The sequence below is a fragment of the Pelophylax lessonae genome, assembly GCF_965119305.1.
Source record: "Pelophylax lessonae genome assembly, chromosome: 1".
NCBI lineage: Eukaryota > Metazoa > Chordata > Amphibia > Anura > Ranidae > Pelophylax > Pelophylax lessonae.
The window spans coordinates 269703005-269716613 of record NC_138768.1 but is presented as its reverse complement, the minus strand read 5'-3'; the positions used below and the strand labels follow the sequence as shown (position 1 = coordinate 269716613).

Here is a 13609-nt window from a genome sequence, read left to right as displayed (position 1 = left end):
CATACCCCTTTTTACAAAACATCTCTAACGTTACAGAACAATTCTTGCTGAATTTGACTAAATACTACTAGCTTGGCAGAAGAGGTTTGGAAATAATGTCCATCATGAGAATTGCTTGAACACAATGACAGCAAAGACGGTAATGTTGTATCCTGAGCCTTAGATAACATTTTTCTTGGTAAATGAGTTTTGTAACTTAGTTCTGTTATGTGTTATCATAAGAAACAATCCATTATTTACTTATTGCAGGTATCTGCTTAACATTTAAAGTAATCACTCAACTGCAGTGATGCCCGATAACTGAAGGGTAATTGTGATGACAACCACAGCATAGAGCTGCCAGCGCATAGATGGCTCCTTTATAACTTCTAGCACAGTCATGTTCTTGGTGTTTTTTCGCAGCTCCCCCTCTGCCAGTATGTCATTTAGTTCTAATTGGTATTCTCCATGTCCCCATATCCTACGCATAGCTAAGAAAAAGAAGATTGACAAAAAATGAGTAATATATTTTATAATGTTGGTCTTCGTGTTCCTGCATTCTGTGCATAACTGAGCAAATAAAGGCAGAAAACAATTGAGTAGCAATTTTTTTATAAAAATCAATGGCAGGTTGGTTTACTAGTTTTTCGTTATACAGTGCATTCGGAAAATATTCACAGCGCTTCGATTTTTCTTCATTTTGTTATATTACAGCCTTAATCCAAAAATGGATTAAATTCATTATCTTCCTCATAATTCTACAAACAATACCCCAAAATGACAACATGAAAGAAGTTTGTTTGAAATCCTTGCAAATTTATTAAAAATGAAAAAGAAAAATCACATGTACATAAGCATTCACAGACTTTGCTCAAGCACCTTACGGCCTCAAGTGTTTTTGAGTATGATGCTACAACCTTGGCACACCTATTTTTGCACAGTTTCTCCCACTTTTCTTTGCAGGACCTCTCAAACTCCATTAGGTTGGATGGGGAGTGTCGGTGTACAGCCATTTTCAGATCTCTCCAGAGATGTTCAATTGGGTTCAAGTCTGGGTTCTGGCTGGGCCACACAAGGACATTCACAGAGTTGTCCCGTAGCCACTTCTTTGTTATCTTAGCTGTGTACTTAGGGTCGTTGTCCTGTTGGAAGGTGAACCTTCACCCCAGTCTGAGGTCCAGAGCACTCTGGAGCAGGTTTTCATCAAGGACATCTCTGTACATTGCTGCATTAATTTTTACCTCCATCCTGACTAGTCTCCCAGTTCCTGCCGCTGAAAAACATCCCCCATCGGGCTTCACTGTAAGGATGGTATCGGCCAAGTGATGAGCAGTGCCTGGTTTTCTCCAGACATTACACTTGCCATTCAGGCCAAAGAGTTCAATCCTTATTTCATCAGACTAGAGAATTTTGTTTCTCATCGTCTGAGAGTCCTTCAGGTGCCTTTTGGCAAACTCCAGATGGGCTGTCCTGTGCCTTTTACTGAGGAGTGGCTTCCGTCTGGCCACTCTACCATACAGGCCTGATTGGTGGAGTGCTTCAGAGATGGTTTTTCTTCTGGAAGGTTCTCCTCTCTCCACAGAGAAACACTGGAGCACTGTCAGAGTGACCACCGGGTTCTTAGTCACCTCCCTAACAAAAGCCTTTCTCCCCCAATTGCTCAGTTTGGCCTAGGAAGAGTCCTGGTGGTTCCAAACTTCTTCCATTTACAGATGATGGAGGCCACTGTGCTCATTGGGTTATTCAGTGCTGCAGAAATGTTTCTGTACCCTTCCCAAGATCTGTGCCTCCATACAATCCTGTCTCGGATGTCTACAGACAATTCCTTTTACTTCATGGCTTGGTTTTTGCTCTGACATGCACTGTTAACTGTGGGACCTTGTATAGACAGGTGTGTGCTTTTCTAAATCATGTCTAATCAACTGAATTTACCACAGGTGGACTCCAATCAAGTTTAAGAAACATCTCAAGGATGATCAGTGGCAAAGGCTGTGAATACTTATGTACATGTGATTTTTTCATTTTTTATTTTTATTGACTGACATAAAGCGTTGTTGATTTATGTAAAAAAGATCATTCAATCAAAGTTTGGCCAGCTTGGTCAGTTTACTGATAGACATCTATGTCAGTGGGATGAGGGAGGGAAGGGGAGGTGGGCACTAAGGGGTGCACTAAAGACTAAAGAGATCTAGGGGGGCTTTGAGGGAGGAAGAGGGTTGAAAGGGCTCTAAGGGTTTGTTCAGATGTGTTGCTATCATTGCTGCCCCTTTAAAAATGGTTTGCAGTGGATTACTTTTCAAAACACGTTTGACAGGCCGAAAGGAGGCAATATGTCACCTCTTTACAGCCTGTTTTATCCCTGACAATATCGACCCATTATGCTGCAGCAGCATGCATTGTATGTAGTTTCAGTATGGCCCTATAAACTTAAATGTGTCCCAAGTGGCAGCAGTACAACCCACCAAATGTGATATGCTATTTCATTTTTGCCACATGGTTGGCATGTGTACAGCCATGAGCAGCTGTATCTCCTTGTTCAGGCGAATGGTCTGGGGTGTAAAAAAACATAGCTCAACTGCCTGCTTTTACATCCCCCCACCCGCCTGTGTAAACAAGTCCTGAGGCATTGTTTATACTTGGGTTGGAAGACAATAAAAACAGGTGGCTGAACCACATTTTTATCACTTCCCAATCACCCCCAAGCTTCAAAGAAAACCATAAGGAGATAAACACTCACACAGCAAATTCATCCCTCTGTCAATTTCTATAGGCAGTACTTTCCACTGAACACGACCCATCCAAGTGAATAGAACAGCTAAGTAACCACTTAAAAACTGTATACATGCATGCATGTACACAGTTGCAGCCCAGTAGTGCAGGATTTTAGGGATTAAAACAGGCGGTAAACAAGTGACACAACATCTCCTCACCACATGTCAAACACCCTCTAAAAAGTGATCCATCATGAATAACTCTTTAGAGGGCTACTGCAAGTGTAAAAGAGCCCTAGGACATGAGATGGGTCTAGTGGTTCCAGAGGAGGAGAAGGGAGGTCAGGGCCTGAGTTGTCGTCCCCCCCCTCGTGTTCTCACAGATCACACAGCACCCATGAGGAATGAAGGCGACTTCTCCTACTTCTCCTCTCTGGTCTTTAACATGACAAGGGAGACAGGAAGAAGGAAATTCTGCCCTCACTCCGCAGTGGTGCTGCACTGAGACTAAGGAAAGTTCTCAGTGCTGGCTTTCTTCCTCCCACAGCAAGCTGGAGGAAGGAGAGACCATATGTTCCCCCTAGCATCTTTATCGGCCCCTGCCTCTTCCTACAGGAGTCACACTGCAGTAACTCCTGTCAATGAGGAGCAGGATATGCAGCGTCCAGCGCACCCTCCCTCAACACAGCACCCAGGGAATGTGTCCCTTCTGCCCCCCCCCCCATCTTGTTCTGGCCCAGGGCTAAATTGATCAGCTCCTGGGTGTCTACTCCTGCTACCGAGTGCTTCCTGGTAGCAGGTAGGGTAAACACAATATGTAACAGCCCTTACACATGTGTTTACATCGGAAGTTATGTTACAGCACTTCCTGTTAGAATGGAGATTCAAGCAGAGCTGAAGCAGCTCTGTCCAGCCTCTACGTAGATCACTGCTTAACTGATTTATTGCTGATGGATTTCAGCCAGCAGTAGGCCACTATTAGAAGTGATCTGTTGCTGCAGAGCTTCATGAGGAATGGATCAGGTGTCCAATGAAAGAAAAATACACAAAAGAACATAAATAAATGTAATAAATTAATTAAAGTGATCGTTCACAGAAGAAAAGAATAAGGTGAACACCGTACATCCTCCCCAGCCCCCAGTCAATACAGTACTTACCTCTGTAGATGCCTACACAGCTGGTACAGTGGTCTGGAGATTTGAAATCTCCACGTTTCTCCCTCTGCTTTTTGCAGGGCTTCTGGAACAGATCAAAGCAATTCTCTGTATTGGCGATGACCAATCAGAATCGCTCTAATCCATCCTGGAAGCGCTGCAGAGAGAAAGGAGAGAAGAGTGGGGATTTCAAATTCCTGGATCGCTGTACCGGCTGCGTGGGTACTAACAGCTCAGTGTGGTATGTACAGTCGGGACTGGGGGTGGGGAAGGTGTACAGATTTAGTTCACACCTCAATTTTTGTTTCTGAAAAAAGTGAACTTACACTTCAAAAAAACCCTCTAGGGTCACACCAAATATGTTAAATGTTTTAGGTGACAGTTGTCTATTATTTATATTGTGAGATCCTTTCAGACATGTTGAGAGCTGTACTTGAACCCATCTATATTCCACAAGTTTACCACGCCTGCTCTCGGGAGATGAGTTACATTAGTTTATCATTGCTACAGTACAACGGGTTTTATTCTGATTTTTTTTTTTTCATTTTGGTGTTACAGATCATATAACTATTGTATGTCCAAAAGTGTCTAGTGGAGGAAGTAGAGGTTCATATTTCCAGGGAAGCATTGGATTTCAGGTTTCATCTATCTTTGTATGAATCAGAACTTCTAGTGGTGACGTGGAGAAGGAAACCACAAGGGAATGGTGTTATCGTCATCTCAGGAATTATTAGAGCCATGTGGATCTCCCTCCAAAAAAGTTGCAGTGGGATTTAACGATATAAACACTGCTTCCTACAGCTTTTAATGCAAAGCTTTCATCACTCAGAAATGGAATCTATACAATTAGTTTAATTTCTATTTTGGATTTTGTTGCCATTAACAGATCCCAGGGAGAGAGATGTGTGGTCAGGATGCACTGGACTGTTCAAAATGATAAAGATTATAAATGTACCTCTACATGTTCCTGTGTAATATCGCAATCTTTTTTCCTTTAGAAGAATTTATCGTTTTTACAGATTTGTTTTAACAATGTACACATATTCACACATTTTAATAATGGCTATGCTCATCAAAATAAATACTATTTTTTGGAAAAAGACGGCCAAAAGGCATATGCAGCAGCTCTTTACATCTTAGAATTGTCCCTACTTCTCATTTTTATTTCTCATCATTTAATATAGTATTTTTTTTAATTTCATTTAGTATACTTTTCGCTTTTCAATTGTTGATATGTTGAAATTTCTAACATATTATTTTTTCAAAATCATGCCATGGCTCTTATCTTGCAGCTGTTTTTTTTTTTTTTTTTGGTGGACTTTACCTTTCTTACAGCGCTCCTGGTCTCTCTTCACTAACAGCAGGTGTGCAGGGGTCTCTGGATAAAAACGCATAACTATCAACTGCAGGAGATCAGTAAAACCACACAATGACATCATCAGGGGCCACAGTTCCTCTGTTCCCAGAACCTCACTGGAGAATATGAACATTTTATAGGTGAAAAGAAAAATAGACATTTATGACCTTCAGACTGTTGTCAACAGCATAGTCAAGGGCATACTTCATTCATTAATTTTAAAATAAGTAATCTTTCTTTAACTTCAAGGATCATTGGTACAGCAAAATCAATGTTGTATATTTCTGCAATATAAAGTAAATAAAAGCTAATCAACCTAATTAAAAAAAAAGAGAAAAATGTAGATGTAGCCTGTGGAAGCCAGTATTTAAAAAGGCTATCGTATTGCTAATGCCATAAATGGATTAAACAGTATTAAAGGTGTATATACATACTCAGGTCCCAACTGATTCCCCAAACCAAGTTAGCCAAATCTGTTAGAAAATCTGTCATTACAGAGGCATAGTGTCTGCCGTTGCTGATCAGAGGTGCTAAATGCTCAGTTGTCAGGTTGTCCAAATGTATTTCTCTAACCAGGAAGAACTATGCAGATAAAGACTTTTGTTGTTTTTCGAACTTTCCCGATCTGCATACTGGTGCCAGGTTAGTGATTCTAAAAATAGCGAGAGGATCAACATGGCAGCCAGGCAACTAGTATTTAAAAAAGAAGATGGGCAATGGAAGCCATCCTATTTCTTTATTTACAGATGTGCTTTCCTGCATTGGAAATCAAATTCTCAGCCTCCCTTAAGCTATCACACCAAACCCACATCTAGTACTTATCAATATTTCATACATCACAGCAGTCTATCTCAACCAGGGTTCCTGCAAAAACTGACAATGGTCCCTTGAGTGGCAAGCAGTGACAGATTTATTATAAATTACCAGACAGCGCATGCATAGTTCTGACACCAACTTCATTCAGTCAGTACCATGGGATCAGTAGAGACTTTCATCTTCTGATATCAATGATCTTTTTAACTTTATGCAAGAGGATATTCTTCCCATTGATCACCATTGTAAGGGACATTCTTCCCAATGACTGCCATTGTAAGGAGCATTCTTTCCACTGACTACCATCGTAAGGGGCATTTTTCCCACTGACAATCATTGTAAAGACACTCTTTTACTGAGCATCAATTATATTATAGGTCCAGTCTCCTATTGACCACCAATGAAAGGGGGACTTCCCCACAGATCATCATTATAAGGTGCCCTTTTTCTAACCAGGACCAATGTAAAGGGACCTATCTACTCTGATCCCCAATGCAAGGGGTCCATGTCCACCTTCCTCAATCTGAGGGGGAACTTTTACACTAACCACAAATATAACACATGTCATGTCTACATTAACCACAAATGTAAAGGAGCAGTTCTACAGTCAATACTAATGTAAGGGGGCACTTTTTTAATTGACTTCCATGTAGAGGGGTCCTTCTACCCCAGGGGTTGGCAAACTGTTGATAGTTATCTACCCTTCGACTGTGGGCAGGTGACGGGAAGAGAGTAAACACCTCCCTGTTTCGCCGACAGAGCCCTTTCCCCAGAACTGTGAAGCAACGCAGGTACACGCTTATCCAATCCAAGGCTGCAGAGGCACCCCCTGTCCTTTCGTGCAGCTGCAGGGTGGTAAAAGTAGCTTGGGTGGGTTCGAGCTCTTGCTGTGAGTGCTGTGCACCCATCCCTGATCCAAGGGGCTTGTGAGGAAGGTGAAAGAGGAATGCCAGCAAGTGAAATTGCAAGTGAAATTGCTGACGGGGATCAGCTCCAGAACATGCAGGTTTGCCACAGCAGCTTCTCTGCACAACTCTGCATTAAAAAACAACTTCTTTGCCCTCCTGACACCCCACCCAAGCCCTGATCCCCCAGCACTGTGCCTCCTGATCCCTCAGTGTCATGCCTTCCTGACCCCTCAGTACCATGGCCTCCTGACCCCACAGTATTATGGCCTCCTAACCCCCAGCACCATGCCCTCCTGACCCCCCTGCACCATGCCCTCCTGACCCCCAGTGCTGTGTCCAGGAGATATTGCATAATATGTAAGTTGTTTTGGGACTTACACTCCGTGCACCCCATTCATAAATTCTTCATCCTCAATGTGTTAGTTTAGTTTAATATGTGACCTTAAAGCCAAAACTGTAATCTTTTGATTTATATATTTCTCCAAACTAGTCACCTCCTACCATGAGCGAATGTGTTGTTTGTATAACTTAAAAAAATATTTTTTATCATTTCTATTTGTTGCACTTTATTTTTTATTACTGAAAATAATATTTCGCACAGACGCAATGTTAAAAAGTGATCTGGTCTGGTTGTCAAATATACCACACGTGTTACACATACTCTTTTATTTTATAGTATATCAAAAATATACTGATCAAAGAAATGTAACATGAGCTACAGCTATAATAGCTTCATCAGGTGTTCCCTAAGATCTGAACGTTATATTGAAAGTTTCAATTTGGGAAATACAAACATTTGGATTAAAGCAATACACAAACACCTGTTCAATATACAGTAGATACGTAGCTGGATTTCAAAGACTTGCATAATAATATAAACATCACAAAAATCACAGATTTACCCCTTTCCTATAACCTTAAGACATGTGCCATTATTTACTCCTTCAGATGGCACACACAGTACCAGCGCATGCCCTATTTCTTCAATCTCTACGTCCTTTTTCTTTTTTCGGATCACTTTACCTAGATGTCTCTTTCTTTCTCCTAGGATACTATAAGTCAAACTCTCTGCTTCCTTTTTCTTTTTATATTATTTTCCTGATCATGGAATATAAACAAGTTAGCCTAAAGCAGAGGTCTCCAAACTGTGGCCCTGGGGCCAGATGTGGCCCCTCGCTTGCCTTTATCTGGCCCTTGAGGCATTATCTTTGCCACTGACACCCACAATAGGGCACTATTCCTTCCACAGACACCAACTATTTATCCCCCTAATACCAAAGATTGGGCATTGTTTACTCCCCATGGGCACAGTCCGCCCCCTCCCCTAAAGTCTAAAGGACAGTAAACTGCCCCTTTTTTCAGAAAGTTTGGATACCCTGGTCTAAAGTATCAAGAATCAAGATCACTCATGTATACTAAGCAATGGAAGTGTACACAAGTAAATATTTTCAGCTATACCTTTGCTTAAAGTGAGTCACATCCATAATCCTTGTAATCTTTATAAAAATGTTACTTTGTGGTGGTTATGATCCTATGATACAAAGCTTACCTGAGCCCAACAACTTGTCCAAACAGCTTCCCTGTGGTTACAAAGAAGGGGGCTGTAGTATTGGTGAATCCTCGAAGGTTCCTTGGAGCAGTTTCTCCAAGATACTGCACATAAATGTTAATGCCCAAACCTGACAATACAGAAATTCAGTTTACATAAATACATCTCTCTGAGTCAGGAAAACAACCTTAGAAGCTGATGGACGGACCGAGCGGCACACTAAATCCTAGGCTCTGAACTCTCTCTTCCCATTCTGCTGTCCATCATGCTCCCTTTCACTTCTGAATTACACCACCAGATTCCTCAACATCCCGTGCTTCCACTGAGCCCACAGCATGGTAAAGATAGGACCGCATAAACTGCCTGCAGCCGCTGGAACATTGGTCAAGTTCCTCACTCAAAATGTACCAGGGCCACTGAGGATCGCATAAGTAATGTGGAAAATACTCTTGCACCCCTCACTACTACCATGTGGGAAACCTCCAGAGAGTTAATAGCACTCAGAGCTAAAGTGGATGACCTTGAAAATAGCTCCCGCCGAAATAACTTATGCTTTGTGGGTTTCCCTGAAAAATCTGAGGGGACCAACCCAGAGCAATTCCTACTCAGTTGGCTGAAAGGAACCTTGGGCCAAGATGTCATCCATGCCTCCTTTGCCATTGAGCGGGTGCACCGCACTCCTCCTCACCTTCCCCTGCGGGCGCTCCACCATGACCCCTAATTGCTCGCATTCTTAATTTTCAAGATAAGGTGGCTATTCTACGTGCTGTGTGACTGAGAGGCGAACTACGCTACAACAACCAGATCATTCACATCTTCCTGGATTTCTCTGCTGAAGTGCAAAAACAGTGTGCCTCTTCTACCTCCGTTAAGGCCAGACTGCGAGCTCAAGAAATCCAATATTCCATGCTATATCCAGCAAAACTTAAAGTTATCCATGCAAGCAAGTCTTATTTCTTCATCTCGCCTGCTGATGCCTCCTCCTGGCTGGATGAAACCTTTGGTGGCTCACAATTTCCTCGCAGACGTTGAATGATGATGATCTTGCTATTACTGCCTTATGCACGGTTTTGAATTTTCATTAGTTCCAGTTTACCTGTGGGATAATTTTAACCCCCCCCAGATGTTCTTCTACACTCATCCTGTGCACTCTCTCCTTACCTAACTGGAGGACAATCCTCTTACTAGATGCACTGTTAACCCTTCTCTCATCGCAACGCTGGTCATACTCCTTACTCTGGGTACCGACCCACATGAGGAACCATACTCACTGATGTTCCGTCCTTTATCACTTTTGTAACCCCCTACCTGTATGTGACTGCATCACGGGGTTTGTTGACAATTTTTTCCTGTTTGGGATATAAGCTCTCTATAATTGGGATGGATTAGAAGGGTGGGTGGGTTGGGATACTAATGTGCTATTATTATTTTCCTCTTTTGTTGTTTTTTACTATTGTTGTTTATTGAATGTCCATGCCTCCTTTGTGTCTCAATTACCATAATCGCTCTGTCATGCTGGCTGAGGACTGCTGGACACCCTATAGAGTGTCCTGCACTCGCTAATATTCTTATGTTTTCTTAATATGGCTAGTCATTTGAAGATTCTTTCATGGAATGTTAGGGGTTTGGGTTCACCCTGCAAATGGTCCCCGGTCTTTTCCTTCCTTGAGAAATACAAACCCCACATAATCTGTCTGCAGGAGACTCATTTAGTGGCACCTAAACACCTTGCCTTGAAAAAGGCTTTGATTGAACGCTCTTTCCATGCTTTTCACACCTCCCACTCTAGAGGAGTCTCCATATTATTAATTCCTCCCGACTGAGATCAGCCAAGTCAAAACTGACCCAGAGGGTCGTTTTGTCCTTCTATCACTACAGATTGTCCGATCCTTCTTAAACTTAGTCAACATTTACATACCTCCACCCTTTTCAGCTGAAATTCTGACTAAGGTTGCCTCATTCACTCTTGATTTCCGCCATGGTCCAGTGAAGTACATTGGCTATTTCAATGCAGTGATTGATCCTGCTTTGGACCGTGTGCTGGGGGTGAGGGGAAAACCTTTTAATCTCTATTGGACTGGATACAAGTATATAATCTCACGGATGTATGGAGATGGAGGCATCCAGATGTTAGACAATTTACTTGCCACTCAGACTCCTTTCACACAATGTCCCGTATTAATATGGCTTTTGTCACCCCCTTTACCCTCCCTCTCATATCGAGTGCCAATATCCTGCCCCGTGGGGTATCTGATCACACTCCACTTATGATAGAGATGAATATCCTTCCCCCTTCTTGCCCACCCCTGTGGCGTTTAAACCCGCAATTGTTTGATGATCAAATAATCCTTAATACATGCAGGAACCATGAACAAATATCCCCTTGGGGTGGGACTTTGAAGGCACTAAGTACTAGACAATGTGAATAAAAATCAGTTTCTGTTAAGTTAGCATAAAAACACCAATGCTACAGTATATGGACATGGTTGTTCATGGAATACATATACATATTACAACAATATTATTAGGCGAAAAAGGATTGAGGTGCTGTACGCGTTTTCGGGCTTTCACAGCTCCTTTTTCTGGGGTGTGGTTGACATCAACCTTCTACATAATATAAGTAAATTAATCACGTTTGTACAATATTGCAGAATTATTCTTTGCTCATTACAGTTTTGGGCTAAACTTAGATTCCATTGGAGTATACAGCATTGCCATGTCAGCATTTAAAAACAAGATCTCAGGAGGGCTGTAAGTTTAACCCAAGACTATAATGACCAAAGAATAATTCCGTAATATTGTACAAACATGTGATTAATTTACTTATATTTTGTAGAAGGTTGATGTCAAACACACCCCTGAAGAAAGAGCTGTGAAAGCCCCAAAACGCATCGGATGGAGGACTTCAATCCTTTTTCGCCTATTAATATTGGTGTAATATGTATATGTATTCCATGTACACCCATGTCCATATAGCATTGGTGTTTTTATGCTAACTTAAATACAACTGATTTTTATTCACAGTATTTTTTACTTAGTGCCTTCAAAGTCCCACCCTAAGGGGAATTTTGTTCATGGTTTATCTATTAGGGATGTGGCACATTTAGGGAGGAACCCCACTGATTTTCTCTAATTTATGCATGCATGAAGGGCATAACAGATTATTGGACTTGTAATCTTCACTCTGTTAACTCTTATATAGAATGGGAGGCATTTAAGCCCTCAATGCATGACACATTCATGTCCATTACTGGGGTGCTTAGAAAGAATACTAAACTTTGCACTGAGAAACTTGAATCTACCATGCTGATAGCAGAGGTTGATTATAATTCCAATCCCACTGCCCATACACATGCCCCCTGTTACACGCCCATAGAAGTTATGAACTTTGCCTCTTAGATCTTACACAGAAATGCATGCTATACACTTCTCAAAAAATACTTGAGCATGGAAATAAGGCAGGATGATTGCTGGCCTATCTGGCATGTCTGAATTACTCTCCTACTATTGGATTGTCAAGGATGTTAAATACCTTTGCCACTTATATACAGAACAAGGCCTCAAGTCCTTTATTCAACTATGAGAAGAATTTAGTCTTCCCCTTTCGTCTCTGTTTTTTTTTATTTTCAACTTCGCCATGCTCTAAGAGCACAATCTGGCTCACTCTCATTTCCACTACAGATGGCCCCCCTAGAGAAGTTACTTAGGAACACAGATACTACCAAACTGATATCCCAATACTACTCTGCATTGCTAGCTGATTCTAACCCTAGGTTTGTGGTAGCACAGGCCCGATGGGTTACTTTAGACATCCAGTTAAATGATGATGATTGTGCGGAATTAGCAGATACTTACAAAAGCTCGGTCATAGCCTCTAGAAATAGAGTTATTCAGATTAAAATATTTCATCACAGCCATCTCACCCCCTATCGAATGTGTAAAATGGGATTAAGATCCACTTCAGAGTGCTTTAGAGGTTGTGGAGCTGAGGCTTACTTTATTCATTGCTTTTGGTCCTGTCCATTGGTTTTTCTTTCTGGTCCGCGGTCGATAATTTTCTATCCACCGTTCTCGGTGTTCCTAATATCCTATATCCTAAAAACCTAAAAACTGTTTATTGGGTATCTTTGGTGAGCTATCAGTCTCTACATACACTAAACGATTATTACATATTTTATATTTTTTTGCGAAGAAGACTGTCCTCCTGAGCTGGAAGGAGACCTCGGGGCCCATGATAACCACCTGGCTCCACTTGATTAACAATAGCCTGCCTCTTTATAAACTCACCTTTGAATTGCGAAAATGACCTCTTCTTTTTGACAAAATATGGAATAGATGGGTGTCCAGCCCTCTTATCCTGACATCTTCAGGCTCAGGAGACTAGTTTATATTACTTTACCTCTCCGCATGACTAAATGATCTGCTGTATGCTGCTATATCTCTACTAAACTTCAGATTACTATAAATGTATTCCCTTCTATGTATAATTTGTACATAAGACTAAGGAGGCACTGTAGAATTTTGGTTGCGATTGCAACCGTTAATGTTAATGTCTATTGTTTATGCAAAACCTTAATAAATATATCTTTAAAAAAAAAAAAAAAAGCCTTAGAAAGGATTAACTGTGCATAAAGCTAAACTGCTAAAGTATCATTTGTGCAAGGTGTAAGGTAATGAGTGCAGTAATCTGTGTAGAATGATGGAATGTAACGATTGTTTTATTTACTTCTCAATTGGTAATTACTATACTGAATATACAGTATAACATGAATAGTAATCAGCAGAGAGAATCGATTCAGGAAAATCACCATTTTTTTTTTTTATATCTGTGTAGATCTGTCTTATCTGCTGACAGTCATCCAATATAGAAATGCATGCCATCGTGATTCCTGAGTTGCATGGTTCTGGTAGCTGTAACAAATCGCTAGGTGTATATTCAAAAAAAGCCACAAATATATGTTTAGATAATTAGCTATATTTTGACTAAGGACTGATTTATAAAGAAGTGCAGCATGAAGTCTCCCATGCCCTGCAATGGGGTCTTTGGATAACACTATGGATAACATTTGTCAAAAATACTGTCATATGACCTTAAACACCTTAAACAGGTGACACGTATCCTGTTTCCAGAGCATGTT

At 41.2% G+C, this 13609-nt stretch overlaps 1 protein-coding gene across 1 annotated transcript in view; it reads right to left on the bottom strand.

Annotated features, from left to right (window-relative positions):
• The window catches only part of LOC309551811 (solute carrier family 2, facilitated glucose transporter member 9-like), a 69535-nt gene that overhangs the window by 21043 nt on the left and 34883 nt on the right, over positions 1–13609 (bottom strand). Inside the window, exons 5-7 of the mRNA XM_082252506.1 lie at positions 8472–8601; positions 5169–5317; positions 283–470 (exon numbers count right to left, since the gene is read on the bottom strand). Of these exons, the coding sequence (XP_082108632.1) occupies positions 283–470; positions 5169–5317; positions 8472–8601 (467 nt within the window). The remainder of the gene's footprint in view (positions 1–282; positions 471–5168; positions 5318–8471; positions 8602–13609) is intronic.